This window comes from Punica granatum, chromosome 7 (assembly GCF_007655135.1).
Source record: "Punica granatum isolate Tunisia-2019 chromosome 7, ASM765513v2, whole genome shotgun sequence".
Lineage (NCBI taxonomy): Eukaryota > Viridiplantae > Streptophyta > Magnoliopsida > Myrtales > Lythraceae > Punica > Punica granatum.
In genome coordinates, this window is record NC_045133.1 from 20,539,938 (window position 1) to 20,562,438 (window position 22,501).

Consider the following 22,501-nt stretch of genomic DNA (forward strand, 5'->3'; position numbering starts at 1 on the left):
TCATCAGAGAGCCGCTAATTTCAAGAACATCGTCGTAACTGAGTGGATTTTGCCTTTTTCTTCAATGTAGTTCATGCTGTAAAATCAATTCTCAATGAATGACTATTTTTGCTTTGATCTTGTATATTGGAAACGTTCATTATGTTTGATCTGTATATCGTTTTCTTATGAGAAATTCAGAAATATGACTTAAAAATCCCATGATAAAAAGTATAAGTAGACAATCTTAATCCTCGAGTAATTAGCTTAAAAATTCCCGCACGAAAATTACTTGAGGATTAAGGAAAATTAAAAGAAAAAAAATCCAAGTTAAAGATGACTTCGCAGAGCCACGATGTATATGATTCGATGATCTCCTTCCATGCCATTCCTTGAGGATTCCTGTAACCTCGATAACAAGGCAGCCTCGACAAGCCACGAACCTTGATTGAAGATCCTTTGCCGTTAATTGGGGCAATACAGCATTCAGTCAATAGGCCATGACGATCTCCGCCATTCCTCTATTGATGATTCATATATCACGGGCAGAGTGCCCCTAGCTAGTCCGAGGAAATAAACCCTTTCGCTTGACAATGCAATTAGTGAACCTCAATAACATGGATTATATTAGAAAAAGCCTAAGACTTGAGGTACAAACTTTGTTGCTTATTAACACAAGATTGGGATGATAGAATGCAAGTTAAATCTATGTTGCTTCTACGACAAACACGACGTACGATTCTGTTAATGAATCCAATTCAACAATTTGTATACCATTTGTTGATGAACAACTAAGTTCGAAAAAGCATTCAGTCATGCTTGACCCACGTAATATGCGGTTCTGGAAAATAAAACATATTTTAATATAAATTTAAAAAATTATTTTTTCGAATTAGTAGCTGAAAATAATTCCTAAATAAAGGTAAGAATAATAATAACTAATATTGAGTAGGCGACCTTATATTTAAAATAAATAAAAAAATGATTAATCACCTGACAAAAGTACGATCAATAGAAGAATTATAATTGTAAAAATGAAGAAGGAATTTATATAGATAGAAGAGTTATATAGCTTAGCTTACTTATTTTAAAATTAGATTATCTCATTTACCCAAAACAATTAGTTTATCTCCAATATTGACGCATAAACTCCAACAATGAATTGTGCCCCAAACAATATAAACCTAATTACATAAATTTACATAAAAATTAAAAATGTTCAACAATTTTTTATGTGAATGTGCCATTACTCATAAGAAAAAAAAAACCAAATTGCATGTATACATAACTTTGCATAGATTAAGAAGACAACAATAGGGTGAAAGGAGAAAAGAACCTAAAGAAAAAGTTTGGAGGGGAGAAAACGAAATACAGAAAAAAAAAAAACTTTTCAACTTTTTTTTAATGTAAATGTGCTATCGTCATCATCTATTCTAACTATATAAAGGTAGAATTTGAGATCCACCTTGGCAATTACCTTAATAAAATACCCAAATAATTCTTAATCGAATAATTTTAAAAAATATATACATGGCAATAATGGATAAAATTGTAAATTAAGCATGAGCTATATTTTTCTCTCTATTGTCTACTCTTCCTTCTTTTTCTCCTCTCTAACCACGCCACGTGTCATTCTTCACTCCCCTTCTGCTCCGCTTTTACCTTCTTCTTTTCCACTCACTATTTCAAATATTATTAAAAAAAACTACATTTGTCCTACAATTTTACAATATTGGAACCATATAATATAAGCATGCATGACCCATTAGAATTACATAGCAGCACGTAGTGCAAGTATACAATTTAGTCCTTATAAATTATTGTTATTATTATCATTATTTAGAATTAGTGGGGAAACTATTTGTGACCACTAGTGAGGGCCTCATAAACCCTCATTATATATTTTAATGACGACTTTCACCATTTTTAGTGACGGTCATGACCCCAGCAATGGGGTTTAATTCTTGTAGTGAATGGTGAAAAAAAATTTATTGAAATCAACTCCACAATGTCAGTTGATTTCAATAATTTCAAGAATTAAACCCTATTGCAGGGATCATGCCGTCACTAAAAATGGTGAAAGCCGTCACTAAAATTTATAATGAGGGTTTATGAGGCCCTCACTAGTGGTCACAAATAGTTTCCCTACTAATTCTAAATAATGATAATAATAACAACTAAATTGTATACTTGCCCTACGCGATACTTGTTGGGAATTGGTGTATGCCCTAAAGGCAATCTATAATCAATTCTGTAATATGATATCTATTTCATTATAAAACGAGGCATTTCTGTTATTGTGTAGATTGCACTAAATATGATTTTACACAATAATGTCCTTGGAATAGTATGTTCAATAGGCATCAAGTGTGACTTGATTGTGAGATCCTATAATTACCGAACATTATTCCTAAATGTCCATAGTCAAAGTATTATCGTTAATTGGGACAACGATAATACGGTTAGACTAGTGTGGGTGTTGATTGATGACCAAGTCTCACAGGTCATGGATATGGAGATATCAAATCACACCACATGTAGACATTAAGAGTAATGTGTATTGGAATGACCCGCCATGAGATTACTACATGGGTTGTTACGTAACTGTCATTAGCATATCTCAAAGTGACTATAGTGTAATGGTCCTTTGACTTGTGGTCACAATGGATTCCTACATGTAATGTCATATACTTTGATACTGTCAACGCCACCGTAACAGGCTGGTTAGAAAGACAGTTATTGGGTATATCACAGAGCATGGAGAGGAATGTGAGTGATCGAGATAGGATTTGTCCCTCCTACGAAACGGGAGCGATATCTCACGGCCACTTGGTGGTTAAGTCTAAAAGTGTATGCATACTCAAATGAATCGATATAGCGATATCAAGCTCATTTGTTCTAATAGACTTACCCGGTAAATCAAGAAAGAGAGATCTTGAGCCATACAAGGATGTCATCGACCATGTCTTGGGCTCAATAGAGATATAGAGGACAATGGATTATATTACACAGTAATGTAGATCACGAGATTCGTCGAGAAATTGACTTTCCGATTACTTGAGTAACAGTGATGCATTGCTAGATGCCGCTCATTGTTTGTAATATTGAAATAGAGATTTCGATATTACTATCAACGTAATTGGGAACCTACAGGGTCACACACTACGACTAAATTGACGAGATATTTTGAAACAAACAAAATCGCCTAATAAAGATTAGATGATTTATGATGCGACCGATTAATCGGATATTTAATGAGATTAAATTTGTCGATTAATTAGACTCGATTTATTAGATTAAATGGACACAATTGATGCACGATCCATGTGATGACACATGGCAATTTCAAACTCTTAATTCTCATTATCCTACATCGGTAGGGTTTTGATTTCTTCCTCCCCTGTTGCTTATAAAAGGGGGGACAGCATACACATATACTTACTTATATATATGATATAGATATATATACGGGTGTATGCAAATGTGTGTGTATGCTTTATATGTATATAACTGATATAAATAATTTGAATTGAATTGTTCAATTCAAATTAGGTCCATTAGTCTGAAAATTTCGGGTGTCGCATCGGTGTTTCTTTCGAGTGTTGGCCGCTAGCACCGCTGATATCGAAAACTCGTCGACAAAATCGATGTGGATACCGGTAGAGGCGTCACACGTGGGATGCTCGGTCGACAATTTTAAATATTCCAGCTACGCTTTTATTTACTCTTATTTTTCTAGTAGATCTTGGAATTAGTTTCACGGGTAGAAAATTTTGAATTTCTGTTTCTTTTTCGCTTCCGTTAGCCCCGTGGAACTAGCAATGCTATGTAATTCTAATGGGTCATGCATGTTTATATGGGTCATGCATGCTGCCTCTCACGATTCAAACACGAATCAAAATCAAAGGAGACAATCTAATTCAATCTTTCCACGATTCAAAACATGAACAAAGTCGCAAAGAAAAAATTTTACTGAACTGATACCCATTTGTTTTTTTTTAATTAATATTTCAACTGAATCAAGAGTCTAGGCAGATGAGCTGAAAGGGAAGAGGAGAGGAGAAGGGGAAGAAGGAAGAAGAAGGGGAAAACCTTAAAAGAAAACTCTGACTCCGACTCCGACTCTAACTCCTCTGCCTTCATCTTTATCCCCTAGCACCTCCTTGAAGTATTCGGACAAAACCAGACAGTTCTCATCAATCACCTCCTTGTAGTTCCCCTCCAGCTCCTTCAATTTTGCAGCTTGGTCCCCGCTCATGCTTGACAAGAGCTTTTCACTCGGGGACAACTACTGAGAAGTCGCAAGAAAATTCGCCATTTGCATCACTGATGCTTGGTGATGGAATAGATGAGGAGGAGAGAACTGGTAGAGCTTGTCGCGAGTGGCGAAGACGATGAGGGCAACCTCGGCATCACAGAGGACGGAGAGCTCATAAGCCTTCTTGAGCAGGCCATTCCTCCTCTTTGCAAATGTCACTTGCTTGTTGATCTTGTTCTCCATCCTCTTCAACTCCCTAAATATATAAATTAAACCAGCACAAAAAAAAACATTTTTTTTTGGGTTTACAACTTCTAACATAGCGGTTGGAGGTAGAGGCGGGGAAGGAGAAGGGGAGGCGAACCACTCAAGGGGTCTGAGTCGGAGTTGGGAGGGAGGCGCCGCTGTTTCCCTTCTCCTTCCTTCTTCCCCTTCCTCCTCATACTCGATTTTGGGTTTCTTTTATTTTTAAAATTTTTAAATTTTTATCCTTTTTTCAGATTTGGGAAACCGAATTTTTGAAGTTTTTAAAAATTTTAAAAATAATTTTTTTATTATTTTTCTATATTTTTACTATTTTATGTATTTTTTATATTTTTATTGCACTTTTTCAGATTTTATATCCTCTTAAAAGATGTGGCAGACCATGATTGGTCCCACGTAACAAAAATGACACATAATATCTGCCACGTCAGCAGTAGCTGACGGCGTCAAGCGTGAGATGACGGAATGTACCACATTGAAACGATTTTGAAACTTAATGTACCATCAAGTTACCAAGAAAATATTTTGAACCAACCTAAAACATTCATGAAACTTTTTGCACCACCGGTGCAATTGACCCTGCTTATATTATATGATTCCAATATCGTAAAATTGTAGGACAAATGTAGTTGTTTTTTATAATATTTGAAAAGGAAAATAGCCTCATATAGCACAATTTTTATCTTATTTTCATTTCCTAGCACATTTTTAAAAGTTATTACTATCTAACACGAATTACCATTTTATTCCCGGATCTAGCACACCGTTAAAGTTCGTCTAAAAACCATTAAACACCGTTAGACGGAGTTTAACGGTGTGCTAGATCTGAAAATAAAATAGTGATTCATACTAGATCGTAACAACTTTTAAAAACGTGCTATGAAGTGAAAATAAGGTAAAAATTGTGCTACGTGGAGCTATTTTCCTTTAAAAAAATATTTACTACTCTTTTCAGTATTCTAATTTTGATAGTTTTTGTAAATCGTACAATCTAAAAACAAGGTGAAACTTTTATCCCGTGTTTCTGATATTATTATAAAACTCCACACAAATTTTCAAATTTTTATAGGTGGTAAATCTTCAGATAAAAAATATTTACCTCTTTTTTTGGTGGTGTGATTTAGATAGCTTTTGTGAATTGTCGGATCTCAAAACGAGGTGAAAAATTTTACCCCACGTTCCTAATATTATTATAAAGCTCCACACACAATTTCAATTTTTTCTGAATGGTGAATCTTCAAATAAAAAATAATTACCGTTCTTTTCGGTGCTCTGATTTTGATAGTTTTTGTGAATCGTCCGATCTAAAAACGAGATGAAAATTTTTTCCCATGTTCCTAACATTATTATAAAGCTCATCAAAGATTTTCAGATTTTTCTGGCTGGTGAATCTTCAGATAAAATATATTTACTCATCTTTTCGATGTTCTGATTTTGATAATTTTTGTGAATTGTCCGACCTCAAAACAAGATGAAACTTTTACCTTATGTTCCTAATGTTATTATAAAACTCCACACAAATTTTCAGATTTTTCTGGATGGTAAAGTTTCAAATAAAAAATATTTACCTTTTGTTTTCGGTGTTGTGATTTAGATAGCTTTTGTAAATCGTCCAATCTCAAAACGAGGTGAAACTTTTACCCCACATTCCTGATATTATTATAAAGCTCTGTACAAAATTTCAAATTTTTTTGGCCCGTAAATCTTCAGATAAAAAATAATTATCATTCTTTTCGGTACTCTGATTTTGATAATTTTTATGAATCGTCCGATTTCAAATCGAGATTAAAATTTTCCCCATGTTCTTAACATTATTATAAAGCTCCTCACAGATTTTCATATTTTTCTGGACAATGAATTTTCAGATAAAATATATTTGCATATCTTTCCAATGTTCCAATTTTGATATTTTTTGTGAATCACCCAATCTCAAAACGAGATAAAACTTTTATTTTATGTTCCATATATTATTATAAAACTCCACGCAGATTTTCAGATTTTTCTGGGAGGGGAATCTTTAAATAAAAAATATTTACCCTTTTTTTGATATTCTGATTTTAATAATTTTTGTGAACCGTCTGATTTCAAAAATAGCTTAAACTTTTAACTCGTTTTCCTGATATTATTATAAAACCCCACACTAATTTTTAGATTTTTCTGGACGGTAAATTTTCAAATAAAAAAAAAACCTCATATAGCACAGTTTTTACTTTATTTTCATTTCCCAGCGCGTTTTTAAAAGTTGTCACGATCTAGCACGTATCACCATTTTATTCCAGGATCTAGCACATCGTTAAACTCCATCTAACAGTGTTTAATGGTTTTTAAACGGAGTTTAACGGTGTGCTAGATCCGAAAATAAAATGATGATTCGTGCTAAATCACGACAATTTTTAAAACCGTGCTAAAAAGTAAAAATAAAGTAAAAATTATGCTATATGGGTTATTTTTCCTATTTGAAATAGTGAGTGGAAAAGAAGAAGGTAAAAGTGGACTAGAAGGGAGTGAAGAATGACACGTGGCGTGGCTAGAGAGGAGAAAAAGAAGGAAGAGCAGACAATAGAGAGAAAAATATAGTTCACGCTTAATTTACAATTTTATCCATCATTGCCATGTATATATTCTTTAAAATTATTCGATTAAGAGTTATTTGGGTAATTTATTAAGGTAATTGCCAAGGTGGATTTCAAATTCTACCTTTATGTAGTTAGAATAGATGACGACGATAGCACATTTACATGAATAAATAAAAAAAAGGTTAAATTTTTTTTTATTTTTTTATGTATTTCATTTTCTCCCCTCCAAACTATTTCTTTAGGTTCTTTTCTCCCTTCACACCCTATTGTTGTCTTCTTATTCTATGCAAAGTTATGTATACATGCAATTTGGTTTATTTTGAGGAGTAATGGCACATTCACATAAAAAAATAGTTGGAACAGTTTTAATTTTTTATTTAAATTTATGTAATTAGGTTTATATTGTTTGGGGCACAATTCAGTGTTGGAGTTTATGCGTCAATATTAGAGAAAAACTAATTGTTTTGGGTAAATTAAAGTCATTTCATTCTGATACGACGAGCCAGTCATTTGATTCGTTTTCTCGTACTCCATCATCATCAAATCCATTTTTGAAGTATTTTTCAGCTTGATCTTAAAGTCGAATCTGAAATTGCATGGTAAGTAGGATATGAGTTGTAGTGGGGAAAGGAAAAGAAAGCAATCGGACAATTTGAACAACAGATGGAAGAGTGTTACTGATTAGTCTCAACACAAAGCAAGAGAAGCTCCGAATAGCAAACTATTTATACATATATGTGTGTGTATATTGATGAACTCAAACTATTTATATATAGATATAGATATAAGATATGAATACAATTTCACCTAATAATTTCTTCTTTTAATTAATTATAAAAAATTACTATACAGTGGAATGCATCTTTAATCTTGAGTTTGTTTTGTTAATTTTTCGACCGTATTTCAGTGGATAGCTATCATGGGAACTTTTAGACTAATTTCTTACAACTGCCATCAATCGGACACGAAGAAATTAATTACTTCCCGTGTTAGAATTTTCATAACGAAATGATGACAAGATACTGATTAAACGCAATGCCCGTACGTTCCCTTCCAATATAAAAGATCAAAAGCAAATATGTCCATTCAATAAGAATTGATTTTGTACAGCATGAATTACAATAAAGAAGAAAGAAAGACATCCAAACAATCACGATGATGTTCTCGGACTAAGCGGGTGTCTCATATGTTGTTGTCCTCCAATCTGCAGCGGCAGAGCGGGCAAGAGTTGGTCGTTTCCAACCATCGGACGATGCACAAGCTATGGAAGACATGCTGGCAGGGCATCTTTAACAGTTCGAGGTTGCAGCCAGCCATGTCATCCAGGCAGATCGGGCAGGATTCAAGATCGGGACTAGCCAGGTCGTCCCAGCCTTCTTCCGCGCGTTCGAGGAGCCGTGAGATTGCATGCTGGGACGCCCCTCCACTGATGGGCTCGTGCTGCTCCCCCATAGTAAAGAAAACACCCTCATCATCGTCTACATTTGGAGCCACCACGTTGATGATTTCTTTTTCTAAGTCAGCCTCCACAAAGAATGGACCCCGGCCCCGGCGAAGTTTGGCCATGCCCTGAGCGGACCTCATGATTCGCTTTGCAAATGTGAGACGGTCCTGGGGCGGGACCCCAAAAACAGCAAGGATGGCTGTTAGGTCGCATAACCATGAAGACGATACGGGAGTTCCGTCATCAAGGAAAGAGAAGGGCACATAAAAGGCCCTGCGAATGGGTTGGAGATCCTCAACGTCAAGACCGGGAGTGTAGATGCCGTCGGCACCTCGGAGTATCGCTCGTATAGACCATCGGAGGCAGATGGCGAGGGCCCACTGATCTTGAGGGCAGATGAAAGGAGTCTCAAACGTACCCTCGAGCTTCATCTGCCAAATCTCAAGCGGCTCATCTTGCATTAACGTTGCCTCTTCCATTAAAGCCGAGTGAGTGACAAGAAGTGAAGTGAGAGAAAGAATATGGAAGTACAATAATATGTTGAGTTCGTTCGGTTTCTAAGGTTTCATTATAAGTATATATGTATATATATATATATATGTGTGTGTGCGTGTGTGTGTTTACATACATACATATATGCATGTTTGTTGAGGCATTGAAGATTTAGGAACAGGGGCCGAGGAGAAGCAATTTCCTATTCTATCCTAATTTACTAAATAGTTTTCTAATTTGGTTGATTTACTGAAATTATAATTTCCAAGAATATTTTTATTTCCTAATTTGAAGATTGTGCCGTTGAGACCAGCCTATGATGACCTGGCAAGATGGCCCATGAAGAAGCTGGGCCTGAACTGGTTTAAGCCCAACACTAAATGGGCCTACAGCATCAAAATTAGGCCTGTTTGATTGATGAAAATTTGGTCCGGAGTCGGAATTGGAATTCTTCATTCCGATCGTACATGCTTGTTTCGGGGGAATCGGAATCTCATTCCACAAAATGTCCGGAAACGATTCTCCTAAAATGGGGAATCAAACTTATCCGAGGGTTCTCAGGGAATGAGCCTGGAATGAAATTTTTGATCTGATATTTTTTTTAAAAAAAATTTTCAAATATACATGTATATATATGTGATATATACATATGCATGTATTCTATATGCGTGTATTGTATATGTGTGTGTGTATATATATACACGTACTCTATATACAGATAAAATATACGGAATTATTTAAACACAATTGATAATACTAATGTTTGAGGAAATTTTAATAGATGATTTTGTACAAGGGGTTCCAAAACCTGTACTACCCGATTGTCTTGCCTTGCCACATCCGCGGTGAGCTTTACCTGTCCTACCTTAAGGATTGGTTATCCATTAATACGAGATTATTATGAAGAGTAATTCAAATTTGGAAGTTGGTTCTGATTCTAGTAAGCATCAAACCAAATATCAACAAATGCAAACAAACTCCGATTCCGTGTAAAATCAAATAGAATCTAGAATTAGTCATTCCATTTTCGATTCCGCTTCATTCCGTTTTTTATTCCAAACGGGATTTCAATTTATAGTTTTAATTCATATTTGAGCACATGCTATAAATCAATCAATCTATTGTGGTAAAACACCGACGAGGATTCATCCTGCTATTATCTATCCTAACATGACAAGTCATTTGATATGTTCTCTCGTATCAAGTTCTTGCGACGAGGACCATTCTGAAGTCTCATCGTCCCGGATGTGATATTGCATTACACGTTAAAGCGAAATAAAGAGGCAAATGAGAGAAGTGGAGACGTCAAAAGTGACATCGCAGGGAAAACTCCTGAATTTCCTCATTTTGCACAAACAGACGGAAGAGTCAGTGATGTTCCGGTCTCAATACAATGTAGGAGCAGCTACAAACAACCGTGAAGTAGGAACAATACAACATCGAATCCCCCTCGAAACACAGGATGAGCTATCGAAGCACGATATACATTTGAGGGTACAACGAAAGACAATCGGAGAAATTGACGGACGGAGAGGGACAGAGAGATATGTGTCCCGCGAAGAGGTTCAGAAAAAATCGATCTCATAATAATTACCCGCAGGCTTCATATCAATGCCCGGGACCTCCCCAGGTGCAGGGGCCACCTGTTGAGGAGGAGGGCCGCTCGGTGGGCCCACCGGGAAATCAATTGCCACTGGCTTGGGCACGTCGGGTGGGCTCGCACATCGGATCAATGCCCAGTTCACGCTCTGGAAGAACGGATGCTGCTTGATCTCAGTTGCCCCACGCCTGTAGGCCAGCCTGTTCTGGGGCTCCTTCACGAGCAGGCCCCTAATCAAGTCCCGTGCTGCGAAGCTGACAGAGGGCGACTCAGGGAACCTCAGGGGCTGACCGACCACATTGAATAATGTTGCCCGGTTCCCATGCCCCTTAAAGGGCGTCTTCCCGAAGAGAAGTTCGTATAGGAATATCCCAAAGGTCCACCAGTCCACCGCACTCCCATGGCCCTCACCCTTGATGATCTCGGGGGCCAAGTATTCGTGGGTGCCCACAAAGGACATGGACCGGGCACTTGTGGGCTCCGCAATGAGCTCCGGAAGCGGGCTCACCTGATGGTTCACCTCATTCCTGGGTTTGGGCTTGGCTTTCACTTTCTTCTCCTTCCTGGACTTGCTAGATAAAAAGCGGGGCCCGAAGCAGGCTGGCTGGATGCAGTCAGGCTGCATGACACAAGTTGGCGGTTCGATACAGGCAGGCTGGACGCAGTAGCCTGAGCCCTTTGGGTCAAGGCCTGAGTTCGAGAATTTGACCAGAGTTGGGCAGACGACGCATCTGAGGGAGAGGTCGAAATCTGAAAGCATAATGTGGCCATCTTCTCGCACAAGGACGTTCTCGGGTTTTAGATCTCTGTAGATGATCCCAAGCATGTGGAGGTACTCTAATGCAAGGAGGACCTCTGCCACATAAAACCTGAGCATTCGCAATAGCAAATTGTTTCATATAGGAGACAGCTATGTATGCAAGTTGTAGATAAAAATTATAGAAAAACTTAAAAGGGAAATACTATGTGCAAGTGTTCTTGACCGGTGATGCTCCAGTCACTTTCTTGAATCTTCATTTTTTCAAAAGAAAAAAAAAAAGGACAGTGTGCTGAAGAAATGGCACATCTCTGAGAAATAACTGCAATGTAAATTTTATCCAAAGTTGTCGGCTGTCCAATGCTGTGGTCCTTGAAAAAACATACTCTTTGCAATCAGGACGAACTTTCCTACAGCTCTAAATAGTCGGACAAAAAATTCAATCAGAACTGAGTCACTTTCAAACGGAAACCAAATGCCTTGCGATCCATTTCCATGTTATTGGGGAAAACAGGAATATGACATGATGGCATTTCATAGCCAAATAAAATGGCAAATAGTCTAACTAGGTAGATAACATGGAAAGACATGAATTTATGGAAAGCAAAAACACAACACAAACAGCATCCAGCTTGCTGATTAGCATATAACATAATCAGACCCGCCATTGAAATAAAAACCACCACAAAGATGGCAAGGATCAAACAATGACATTTTAATGTGAATAAGAAATAGAACAGGCAAAATTAGAGGAATAGAGAGCTCACCTCGCAGCATTCTCGGGGAAGTATTTCCCAGGCTGCCTCTGCCTGAGATTGTGCAAGTCGCCCCCAGGACAGAACTCCATGACTAGACAAGAGTGCTTTTCGGTTTCAAAATGAGCGTACAGAGTTGGAAGAAAAGGATGGTCGAGAGACTGCAAGATCTCCCTTTCTGTCTGCGCCCTCAGTAGCTTCTTCCTCCCTGCAAGAGCGGCCTTATCCATAACCTTCATCGCAAAATAACTCCTTGTTCCTTTCAACTCGGACAAATAAACACTCCCAATATCTCCAGATCCCAACTTCTTTAGCAGCCTAAAATGATCCAAGCCCAAAACTCCATAATGGGACCGGGCTAGTTGTATTGCTTCCCACCTAACGTCGTTGGCCTTGTGTGGTTTGTAGATTGCACTGCTTAGGCTGCTTGAGCTGCTCTCATCGCTCAGATCACTCCCTGTGCTTCCCCGATAAATGCTTGTCTTCCTGCTCTCAACAACATCAGCTTTCTCAACGCTGCTAAGTGACTCGCTAACTTCCGTGTTTGTGAAGCTCTCCTTGGCTTCTGTGTATAAAGTTGCGGCATATAAGCTATTCTGAGGACTCGAACAGAAGTTAGTCTCTGGTAACGGAGGTTTTAAATGCCTGTTGCCCTGTTGGTGCCCGTTGCTTTCAGGTTCTTGTAAGGTGCTCGAGTCAGAATTCTCGGAATCATTATCACTAGATTGCTTAGACAAAGATTTAGGCTTTGTCAATGGCTCGGGGTTCTTGGAAGAGGGCTCTAGAGTTTTATTAGTGACGCCAGTCTTGTTCTGGCTGTAGAACTGCTTTGCCAAGCTGGGCAATTCTTCTCCACTTGGAGTAGTACAGTGGGGCTTGTCCGGATGCTTCTGGTCAGGGGACGACCGGTTTGGTTGCCGGATTGTTCTTGTGTTCTGACTGGACGATGAGGATGTCTCGCTCCGAGGTTGTCTAGGAGATGGAGGGCGAGAGGACCGAGGAGTGCCCGACGATGAAGAAGCTTTGCCGCAAGCTACTGAATTCTGAGATATCAATGACGGAGCGATGGCTCCATCAACAAGTGAATCCATCAAGCAATTATTTCGTCGCACTGCACAGGAGAAAAACCAGGACTTAGCCTAATGGATCTTCAAGGACATAACGCTATCACCCATAGCTAAATTCATTTAAGACAAGTGAACTGATCCATATAAAGCAAGATGCAGCGGAGAGAAACACCCATCAGAAGAGAGAGAAGGCAACCATTCAATCAACAGCTACACGATTAAGCAGAACCCTACAAGGGATTGCCACAGCTGACCAGAAAGAAAATCAAGATAGCGACCAAATGCTGCTGGTCAATTGAAAAAATGTCACTGTCAACGTCTGACAAGGAGGTCATTAACATAAAATTAGAGGATAGGCCATTGTTGACCATTCACTGCAGCCATTCTTCAACGAGCAAATATGTGCCCTTTGGAACTCGGTCAGGGCAGCATCAAAATTGCTGCTTTCTTGTGCGTTCTCCAAGAACTCGGGACAACAAGCAGGACCCAGAAAGGGAAAATGAAAAGGGTAATGAAAAGGGCAAGAACAAGAAGAAGAAGACGAAGGAAGAGTACCTGATCACAGCCTTGGAACAGCAATGGACGGAAAGCAGGGTCTCATGACTTGTGTGAAAAGGCTGGAGGAATAAATGAGAGACCTAGATGAAAAAAGAAACCTCAGATGACAAAGGAGAAAGCGGAACAGCTTTGTGTGATGAGGCAGAAGAGGGGCAGAAGGACAGTGGCTTTTCTCTGTGAACAGGGTGGGGGAGCTCTCTCCTCTCCTCTCCTCTCCTCTCCTCCCTTTCTCCCTGCTGCCCTGTCCGTCCTCAATCCTTCCCCCAGATCCGATCGAAACAAGAAAGTCAAGAATGAGAGTGAGCGAGATTGAACGAATTGAATAAAGAAAGAAGAAGACAGAATTGGGTCTTTGGGTGAAGGTGAAAGGATTTCTTTTTGGGGTTGGTTTTCGTCGGCTAATGAGAAGAGAAGAAGGGCTGGTGGTGGGGGCGGGGGAAGGGCAGGGGCTCTGAGCTCTGTGCGTTGTTGGGGGAGGGGAAGGGGAAAGGGAAGGGGCAGAGAGAGAGAGAGACTGCAAATGAATGACCGAAGTCGTAAAGCAAAGAGCAAGAAAATGCGACGAACTATGAATGAATTAATCAATGAATGCCGTCTTCTTGTTCCTTGGAGTGTTTCCTTGTATTAGTTTTCTTGTTCTTGATTTTGTAAAAATTAATTCTTTTTTTGCTTCAAGTTTTATTTTTCTTTTTTTGGCCACTTTTAAAGTCTTATTTTCGTTTTAGATTTTCAGCAGGTTGCAAATAAGGGATTGGAAAAGGAAAAAAAAATGAATTATGAGAAATAAGTCGTAGAACTACGACATACGTTTTCGGGCAGGATAGTCGATTTTCATTAATTAAATTTAAAAATTATAAAAAAAAAAAACAAAAGAGAGAGAAGAGTTATTTATTTACATTATTTGTTTGTGTATTTAATTTTGCTTTTTTGGGGCACCACATTAGTAATGGGGCACTGTCTCGTTATCCTAATTGGTATTCCCAATTATTGAGTGCGTATTTTTCATGAATTATTATTTATTTGTTTTGCAATTATTGTTATTATTATTATTGTTTTGCAATTCATTATTTTTTGCTCACGGGTAAGAATAAACAGTAAAGTTGTCTTAACATACTTTTGGTTTTGATGGTAGGCAGCCTTAACAAAGTCATTAAGGAACATTTTCTGGTGTTTGGATTACTACAAAGTACAATGCTGTCCATCACATATCGGGTTTAATTGATCATATACAAGTGCTCTCTCTCTCTTCGGGACTTGTGATGGTCCAGATATTATAAATTAAAAAAAAAAAAAAAAAAAAGCTCATTGACCTAATATAAGAATATAAAATATAAAATAAAAGGACACAATTTCAATGGCGATGATTGAATATAAGATCTCTCAATTCCGAGTCGTGATTTGTGTCATTACACCAAATCTCCTTTGTTTTCCCTGAATACCTTGCTCTTTTACTAAAAGTCTAAAACTGTAAAAGGAAAGTCTAAATACCAAATACGTGGGTCGATTTATAGCATGGCATGAGGAATTTTTTGTCCTAATTATAAAAACGACTGAATTGTTCTTATTGGGTCTTTAACTGTTTGCTGAAGTGATAAAATTTTGAATAAAATGTAAAATTATAAGCTCACATCGATGGGATTACAGAAATCTCATGTCATCATTCAACCTGTAGCCCATCGATGCGATGCGATGCACCACAAATCTTCAACTGCCGAGTTGATCTCTTCCGCACGAAATCGCTTCTGCGCCGCTAGTATGAGATCTTATTTTTCTTTTGAAATACTTGATGATCAACAATGACAAGCTCGAGATTCCGAGAAGAAAATTCGATTAATCGCCCCCTCCCGAATATTTAAAAAAAGGGGGGTCAATCTTTTCGGTATTAGCTAATGGTGTGTGATTTAATAAAAAGGAGTGGATAATAGGAATCACATGGGATCGTAACTTATTACTAACCGTACCAATCACGAACGCTAATGACACCATTCGCGGGAACGACGACGGAGGGAAGCCACCCCACCTCACATGCCCGCACGTGATTCCCGAGGCTAGCACGTGGCCGGCTGTAATTTTTAGGGCCGGTGCTCTTGCTAATGTGCGCCTGGGGTGAATTAACCCTCATTACCTCGCTCTTCTCAAAATTGCAAAAGAGCCCCTAAAATTGTAGATTATAATGCAATTTAGCCATTGAATTCGTTATATATTTTCCCCTAAACTACCCCAACAATAGTCTCTGCTTCTCTGCGGTCCAACTTTCTACCAAAACTACCCCCAAAATAATATATGTGTTCCAAAAACGCAACTATTTCTACAAGTTTCTAAGCCGCAATCCCACCTTTTGATCACGTATCAAGATCATGAACCGTTCTTCTATGAAACTACTTGAGACTAGAAAACAACTTCTTAACGACGTCTCACAATATTGAAAATGCCTCATTACTATATATATGAATTGATAAAGTCATCATTTACCTCAAAAGAGTCTGATTCATATTTGAATATTCATTTATCACATATGACTACATTATCAGACAAATGAGATTGAAAGTTAAGAGTAATATTACGACTGATGAGACAACGAGAACAATGACCCATTTGTATGATTTTCAAGATTGTTAATGGAGAATTTCCTCTTAATAACTCTAGAATGAAGTTTAGTGGCGTGCTATCCAATAAATTTTAGAGTAATTGTGTAATCAACTCTTCGTTACTTCCTATGCAAAAGTCTAAAAAATTGGAAAAGGCATAATGAAATTGGATTTCGGGTGCTCCATACGTTGTCCCGATTCTTTGGGCACCCCCGTCAACATGTGGGGCCACAGTGCCACGCTGGCTGCAGCCACAACATGTTCCAATGTTCCTTGGGGTGCCCCACCTTGAGTGGTTTTTTTTGCATTAATTATAATTTGCCCCCTAAAGTTTCTGCCCACCTCAGCACCCCAACGAACTTTGTTCATCTCTGCCCAGAACATAACAGGTAGGTTCCAATTGACGCCAAAATAGCATTGCAAAGCAGATCTTGGCCTGTGCTACATTAACATTAAATATACAAAAAGAAATTATTTATTGGCTGTAAATTAAACAAAAAAACATATGTCTAGCTTTGTGGTCGGATAAATATATGGTTCAAAAATCGTGTATAAACATATTTATGAAAAAAATAATAAAATCTAAAGTAAGAATATTCGTCCGAAAACATTTATGTCCTAAAATCTAGGGGTATAAACTAATCGAGCGGAGTCAAGTATTGGATATCTCAAGCTCGGCTCACCTTGATCCAAAAGGCCAAGTTCGAGCTCGCTCATGAGTTTAGTCGAGTACCAAATTTAGCACGTGTATTCAACTTGGATTATCTGTTATACGGTATAAAAAAGCTAGGATTGAGAAATTGAGAATACGAAGTAAGCTAGTAGCGAGATTCATGAGAATAAATTATCTAGCAATCATTAGTAGAATAGAGCATAGGTGACTTTAATGCTAATTCACGAGCCATATAAATATCGTTTGCTCAATAAGGAGTGGCATACTTGCCCTTAAGCTGGGGAGTTTTTATATAGCTAGCTTAAATTTTGAGTGGCATACTTGCGCTTTTAAGTAAAACTTTTATTTAATCGAGTATTATGGGATATATCTCGAGTATCTATCAAGCCGAGTATGAATAACTCACAAGTAGCTCATTAAATAGAAAAAAGTTAAGGCCCTATTTACTTTGAGAAATTTTTTAAAAATTTTAAAAATTTTCATAAAAAATGAAAAAACGTAAAATATATGTTTATCTACTTAAAATGAAAAATAACTTTTAGGAAAAGAAAATTTTCTAATTCCCCAAATTCGAAGAAGTACTTTTTTTTTATAGTTTTTCAATTTTCTTTTCTTTTACTGGAAGGTTCTTCATCAATTATTTTTGTTCTTTTTAATTATATCAATTATCCTCCCTTTAATTGAAGTCTCCAATGGTTATTAGATATTGAAAATAAAGTTGAAAATTCTAAATTTTGAGTTTGTAAACATGATTTCTCAATTTTCTTTAAAGAAATAAATTTAGAAATGCTTAAGAAAAATAGAAAAGAAAAATAAAAAAAAAGTTCTAAAAGTAAATAGGCCTTAAAAATCCTCTTTCAATGAAAAATACACACCCTGAATCAACTTCTTATAAATCTAAATTTTGATATCAAAGAAAATCCCTTAGTGGAGAAAATTATTGTTTGGGAGAATTTTATCCCTTAATGGACCGATCCAGCTCGAATTGAATTAGTCAGGGCTCGTTAGACTTTTGAGTGACATGTTACATGCCGGAAAAAGAATTCAATATCAAAGGAAAATGATAAGTAAGAGGCACAAACGAATGAGAAATTTATATAATTTTTGAAAATTAGTACCTTTGAATGTACATTAAATATAAATATGGAATGCTTTTGCATTCTTCTATATTTTTCTAATTATTTTACAGAGATTTGGAGGAAATCCTTAATTATCTAAAATATAGGTGTATAGGATAAAATGTGGAATTTGTGGGAAATAATTATCCAACAAAAAGGGTATATAATGATTTTCTGAGTGAGTATTGTGTAGTGCAGACGGTAGGCAGAGAGAGAGAGAGAGGCATATAAATAAAATGCGGGCGAGGACTCCTTCAATGATGGTGACACTCTCTATGTGCTATTCCAATTTGAGGCCCCGTGGGCACCACACACAAAATTAAATAAGAAATTACATTTTTTTGGGTAAACATAATAAGAAATTTATAATGGTTATTATAACTAATTCATTATAAATAAAGAATAAAAAAGAAAAAAGAAATTTTAGTTTTCCTTTTATTTTATTGTTTTTCCTCTTAAACGCATTTGATATCAGTTTGTTTCGAAATTGAGAAGACTTCATCTATGTTTTTGGTAAGAATGTATGCAAGCTCATTTTAAGAGCAACTACGGAGTGAGGAAAGATTGTATCACGTCGAATGCATAAGTTAGAAAGGACGAGCAATGCATGTCAGCTGACACTTCGTTATAAGTTTTATCGATCAACTAATAAATGTAATAGTTCAGATTGGACTCAGATTTGGATTAAGCGGGATATCGAGACTTTTTTGAAGGGAAAAAATTTCGAAGATTTTATTGAGAATGTAACAACTTGTATTGTATCAATTTGCCTGGAGTTCGAAGGGGTCACTCCTCATGGTACTCACATCGACCACGAGTGGGACTACTCATTCGCCATAAATATATTCTGGTGCTACGATCTACAAATAATTTCATTTACATAACGACAATGGTATGCTCTCTAAAATACAAAACCTTTCAGTTTTACAATAAGCTTTTTAGTTTGAAGTTACAAATCCACTGAGGAAGAACCGACTCAGCAATTGGAGTGGATTGTATGGGATTGCAGGGGATATATCCACTGTGAGAAGAAAGAACCTATGCTAAAAATTCGAATGAAATAATATCTTATCTAATTATCAAAAAATAGGAATAACAGTGGAAGTGAATTTTTCACAGTAACAAGATTTTTATCTACCATTAATGGCGTGCTTAGACTGTTAACACGTGCAATGAGTAGTTGGGGTTAATCGGACAGAGATGGCCCCACAAATGGGCCAGCCAGCCCCCAAGAAAAAGAGATATGTCTTATGACAATGATTTAATTTCAATGTGGTCGATTGCTATGATATACAAATACAACTTTTGCACTAATTCTGTTTAGACAATATGTCAAAGCCCATAAATTCCCCCCTCCACTTCCTGCCTATAATCATGTTTCCAGCAATTTATCTAAGTTGGTGCAACAAATAATCATTAAGATTTAATTACACAAACAAATTTAATTAATTATAATCCCAGATCTAACATATGATGATATTCTTATGTACAATTTAGCTCAGTTTATCCTTCTTTACCTCAAATTAGCCACACGGGCAGGATTTTCCTCTTCTTCTGGAAAATACGGGCAGGATTTAAGGTTCGGCTTGTTGACGGTTTCAGTTTGGATCTATCGAATCGCCGGTTCAATAGTATCATACTTCTTTTCGGGTGTGATTACTAATCATCAAGTTCATCAGTTACTTCAGTTTTCAAGTGATAATATGCCATAGTGAAGTTTAGAGACTCGAACCCGACATGCGATACCATAAGAAGCATTAAAAGAACATAACCAACTGAATCGAGTGCTTGAATCTTGACAGATGACACAGTGAGAAAACCGAGTTCGTGAATCGACCAAGTGCACGGAGTAGGATGTCGATGTGGTGAATCTGAGTAACATCTACAAAATAATGTACCACTGTTTTGGTTATTTGATCTATTCCTCAGTACATTGTACACAAGAAGATCATAATTACGCTGGAAAACTGGGAACATAGAGACTGATGCCCCGAGGTTTAAAAGCTCGAGATCAAAAGGAGCCTCGACGTCAAGATTGCTCGAATAAATTATCTAGATAGAGATTTAAGATGTATCTCCCACTCGACAACACATCGAGCCTCTTCTCACTGGGCTCGTACTTCCCCTTCCGGAGCTGATATCGATGGGTTACTGCTGAGATCGTGTATGTCTGTCCTTCGATCGTCACGCTCTCCCCGCACTGCAAATTCTGCGAACAAATTATGGAACATCAGTTACAGTTCACAACGTGGTTTCCCCACATTCTGTTCTACGAAAAAAAGAACTAATTTTTCGTGCTTTCATTGAAAACGAAAAGGGAAACTGGCAGCGTCCCAATAACAAACATATGTCCCTGTGTAGTTATATCACAAGAAACATGTATGTCCCAGTAGAAATAAGAATCTTCAGGAGTCTCGACAGCCAAGTATGACAATTTCCAACTGAACCACATGAAAGAATCCAAACGAAAGTAGAGACCAAACTGATGACAGACAACAAACCCCAAATCAAATCCACAGGGGACAGAATGGTTCCACAGCTCAATGCTTTGTGAACTCATGTGTAAGGATCATGTGCTAGGGCCACAGACAGGTCCAGTTCACTGAAAGCAAAAGTGAATGAACACCACCGAAAAGGAAGAAAGAGATAAACAGAAAATAATCTCCCAAAAAAAAGAAACAAAGACGAGGACCGAACAGTCATCATCAAATAATAGGTTGCAGATCCATAAATTGAGCTAACCAGCAATGATCTTTTAATGCTTGTAGAAGATTCTCGCTAGGGCTCAACTTAACCAATTGATGGTCTATTTTCCATCAATAAAATCATCATCTACTTATATTCTCCTTGTCCAAAACTGCATCGTACCAATTATTATCAAGTCTATCAGCCACCAAGGAATCGGAGGATTCATAGATAAGCGGTGACATTTAACCTTGTTTACCGTCAAACCTGCTCTGCTTGCTTACATATATTACATATTAATTGAAGGATCTATTCACAAAAATAAGGCATCAGAAAATTCCAATAGAATGAACAAAGGTTGCCCAGTATGTTGAGAATTTCATAGTACTCCCCCCCTCAACATGAAAAGCCATCTTAGGAGATGGAGAAAAAAACTCCAGTCAATTTCTGCAATATGATGTTAAATCCAGCATAACATAAATCTCCTCTCGTCAGCCTCCAGAATACAAATTCACGATCTTAGGTTTTTGTCCTGTTTGTGTTGATCCGGCAGCTAAAAGGTGCTTAGCAAATCGCCTTTTCATGTGTAAGGGTTTTTTGTCCTGTTTGTGTTCCAATAGTAATGTATGCTTTTAATTGCATTACCACCGGTACCGTTGAATACCAATAACAATGAAAATGAAAGTAATACAATACTTCTAGTCCTGGGCTTGGGCTGACTATGAAGTACAAATGAGTAGTCTTAACAACACTATGGCAACAAGTTCCTATATAACCATTTCCACCTATCCGAGTTAAGCGTGACATCTTTCTTACCCATGCGTTCCCTCTCTCTCATCATCTATTATCTGCATAAAAAGAGACAAAGGGAAAACCACCCTTATACTTTCTAACAGAAGAATATGTATTTGAACAAGCCGAAAAGGTCTACAGCATTGTCGATGCACGGCATCATCAAAGCTCTGTCTTTCGCGCAAAACTTCAACTTTTACGCAAAAGTGATTGACATTACGCTACATTTAAGTTAGCAATTTGAAATGCTTCTTCAGCCAAACGATTTTCAGCATAAATTTCGGGGTGCAGAAGATACAACAAGATGATGAATTCATTGATCAGCATTTTCATCCAATCGAGATCATCTGCAAACAGAACATTCAAGGGAAAAACATTTCAATCAAAGAGGAGACTGTTCGACTCACGGAAGGAAAGCAGCGAACGCCGAGGCTCTTAGGCGGAGGCGTAATCTCGACGACTTTATAGGGGTAGTGATTGTGGCTATCTCTTTCCTTCTCTTTCTTCCTGCACATAACTTGGAGCCCCTGCGACTGCAAACCGGAAACAATTGCACCAAAAAAAGAACAAAAAGTTCAGCTGCAAATCGGAGTTGAATCAGAAGGAAATTGAAGAAGGGAGGGACAGTATATTTCCAGAAGGGAACCTCCATGAATTGCGGGTTGTCGCACCTTGTGGTGAGCGCTTAGATTGCTCAGCACCATCGCCATTGCCTCCGTTTCCCGGCCGAATCAGGGCTCCGTTTAAGATGAGAGAGAGAGAGAGAGAGAGAGAGAGAGAGAGTGGAGGGAAGCCAGAAAGATTGGAAGATCTTTTTGGCTCCTTTTTCTGGCAGGGAAGAAGGCGATAGACTTTAGAAACTCATCCTTGTTTTTGCGTTAATTCGAAGTCACCC

General features: G+C 37.6%; 3 protein-coding genes across 5 annotated transcripts; all 3 read right to left on the reverse strand.

The window, feature by feature from the left end:
- Positions 1-4,072: 4,072 nt before the first annotated feature.
- LOC116214482 (agamous-like MADS-box protein AGL19) lies at positions 4,073-4,480 on the reverse strand. Its single transcript, XM_031549885.1, has 2 exons — positions 4,385-4,480; positions 4,073-4,267 (listed from the first exon to the last, which is right to left on the reverse strand). Exons 1-2 carry the CDS (start codon positions 4,478-4,480, stop codon positions 4,073-4,075), a joined length of 291 nt encoding a protein of 96 aa, XP_031405745.1.
- A 5,835-nt stretch (positions 4,481-10,315) lies between these two features.
- On the reverse strand, positions 10,316-14,214 carry LOC116213763 (serine/threonine-protein kinase D6PK-like). Of its 2 annotated transcripts, none has more exons than XM_031548815.1 (3): positions 13,748-14,214; positions 12,138-13,236; positions 10,316-11,482 (listed from the first exon to the last, which is right to left on the reverse strand). In XM_031548815.1, exons 2-3 carry the CDS (start codon positions 13,214-13,216, stop codon positions 10,579-10,581), a joined length of 1,983 nt encoding a protein of 660 aa, XP_031404675.1. In that variant the 5' UTR covers positions 13,217-13,236; positions 13,748-14,214; the 3' UTR covers positions 10,316-10,578. The 2 variants fall into 2 exon arrangements, with proteins under 2 accessions (XP_031404675.1, XP_031404676.1); XM_031548816.1 differs by lacking the exon at positions 13,748-14,214 and adding an exon at positions 13,389-13,411.
- Positions 14,215-19,986: 5,772 nt separating this feature from the next.
- Positions 19,987-22,437, reverse strand: LOC116213764. 2 transcript variants are annotated; one of them, XM_031548817.1, is made up of 3 exons: positions 22,278-22,437; positions 22,014-22,139; positions 19,987-20,338 (listed from the first exon to the last, which is right to left on the reverse strand). In XM_031548817.1, exons 1-3 carry the CDS (start codon positions 22,314-22,316, stop codon positions 20,159-20,161), a joined length of 345 nt encoding a protein of 114 aa, XP_031404677.1. In that variant the 5' UTR covers positions 22,317-22,437; the 3' UTR covers positions 19,987-20,158. The 2 variants fall into 2 exon arrangements, with proteins under 2 accessions (XP_031404677.1, XP_031404678.1); XM_031548818.1 differs by having other exon boundaries at positions 22,253-22,414.
- Positions 22,438-22,501: the final 64 nt, after the last annotated feature.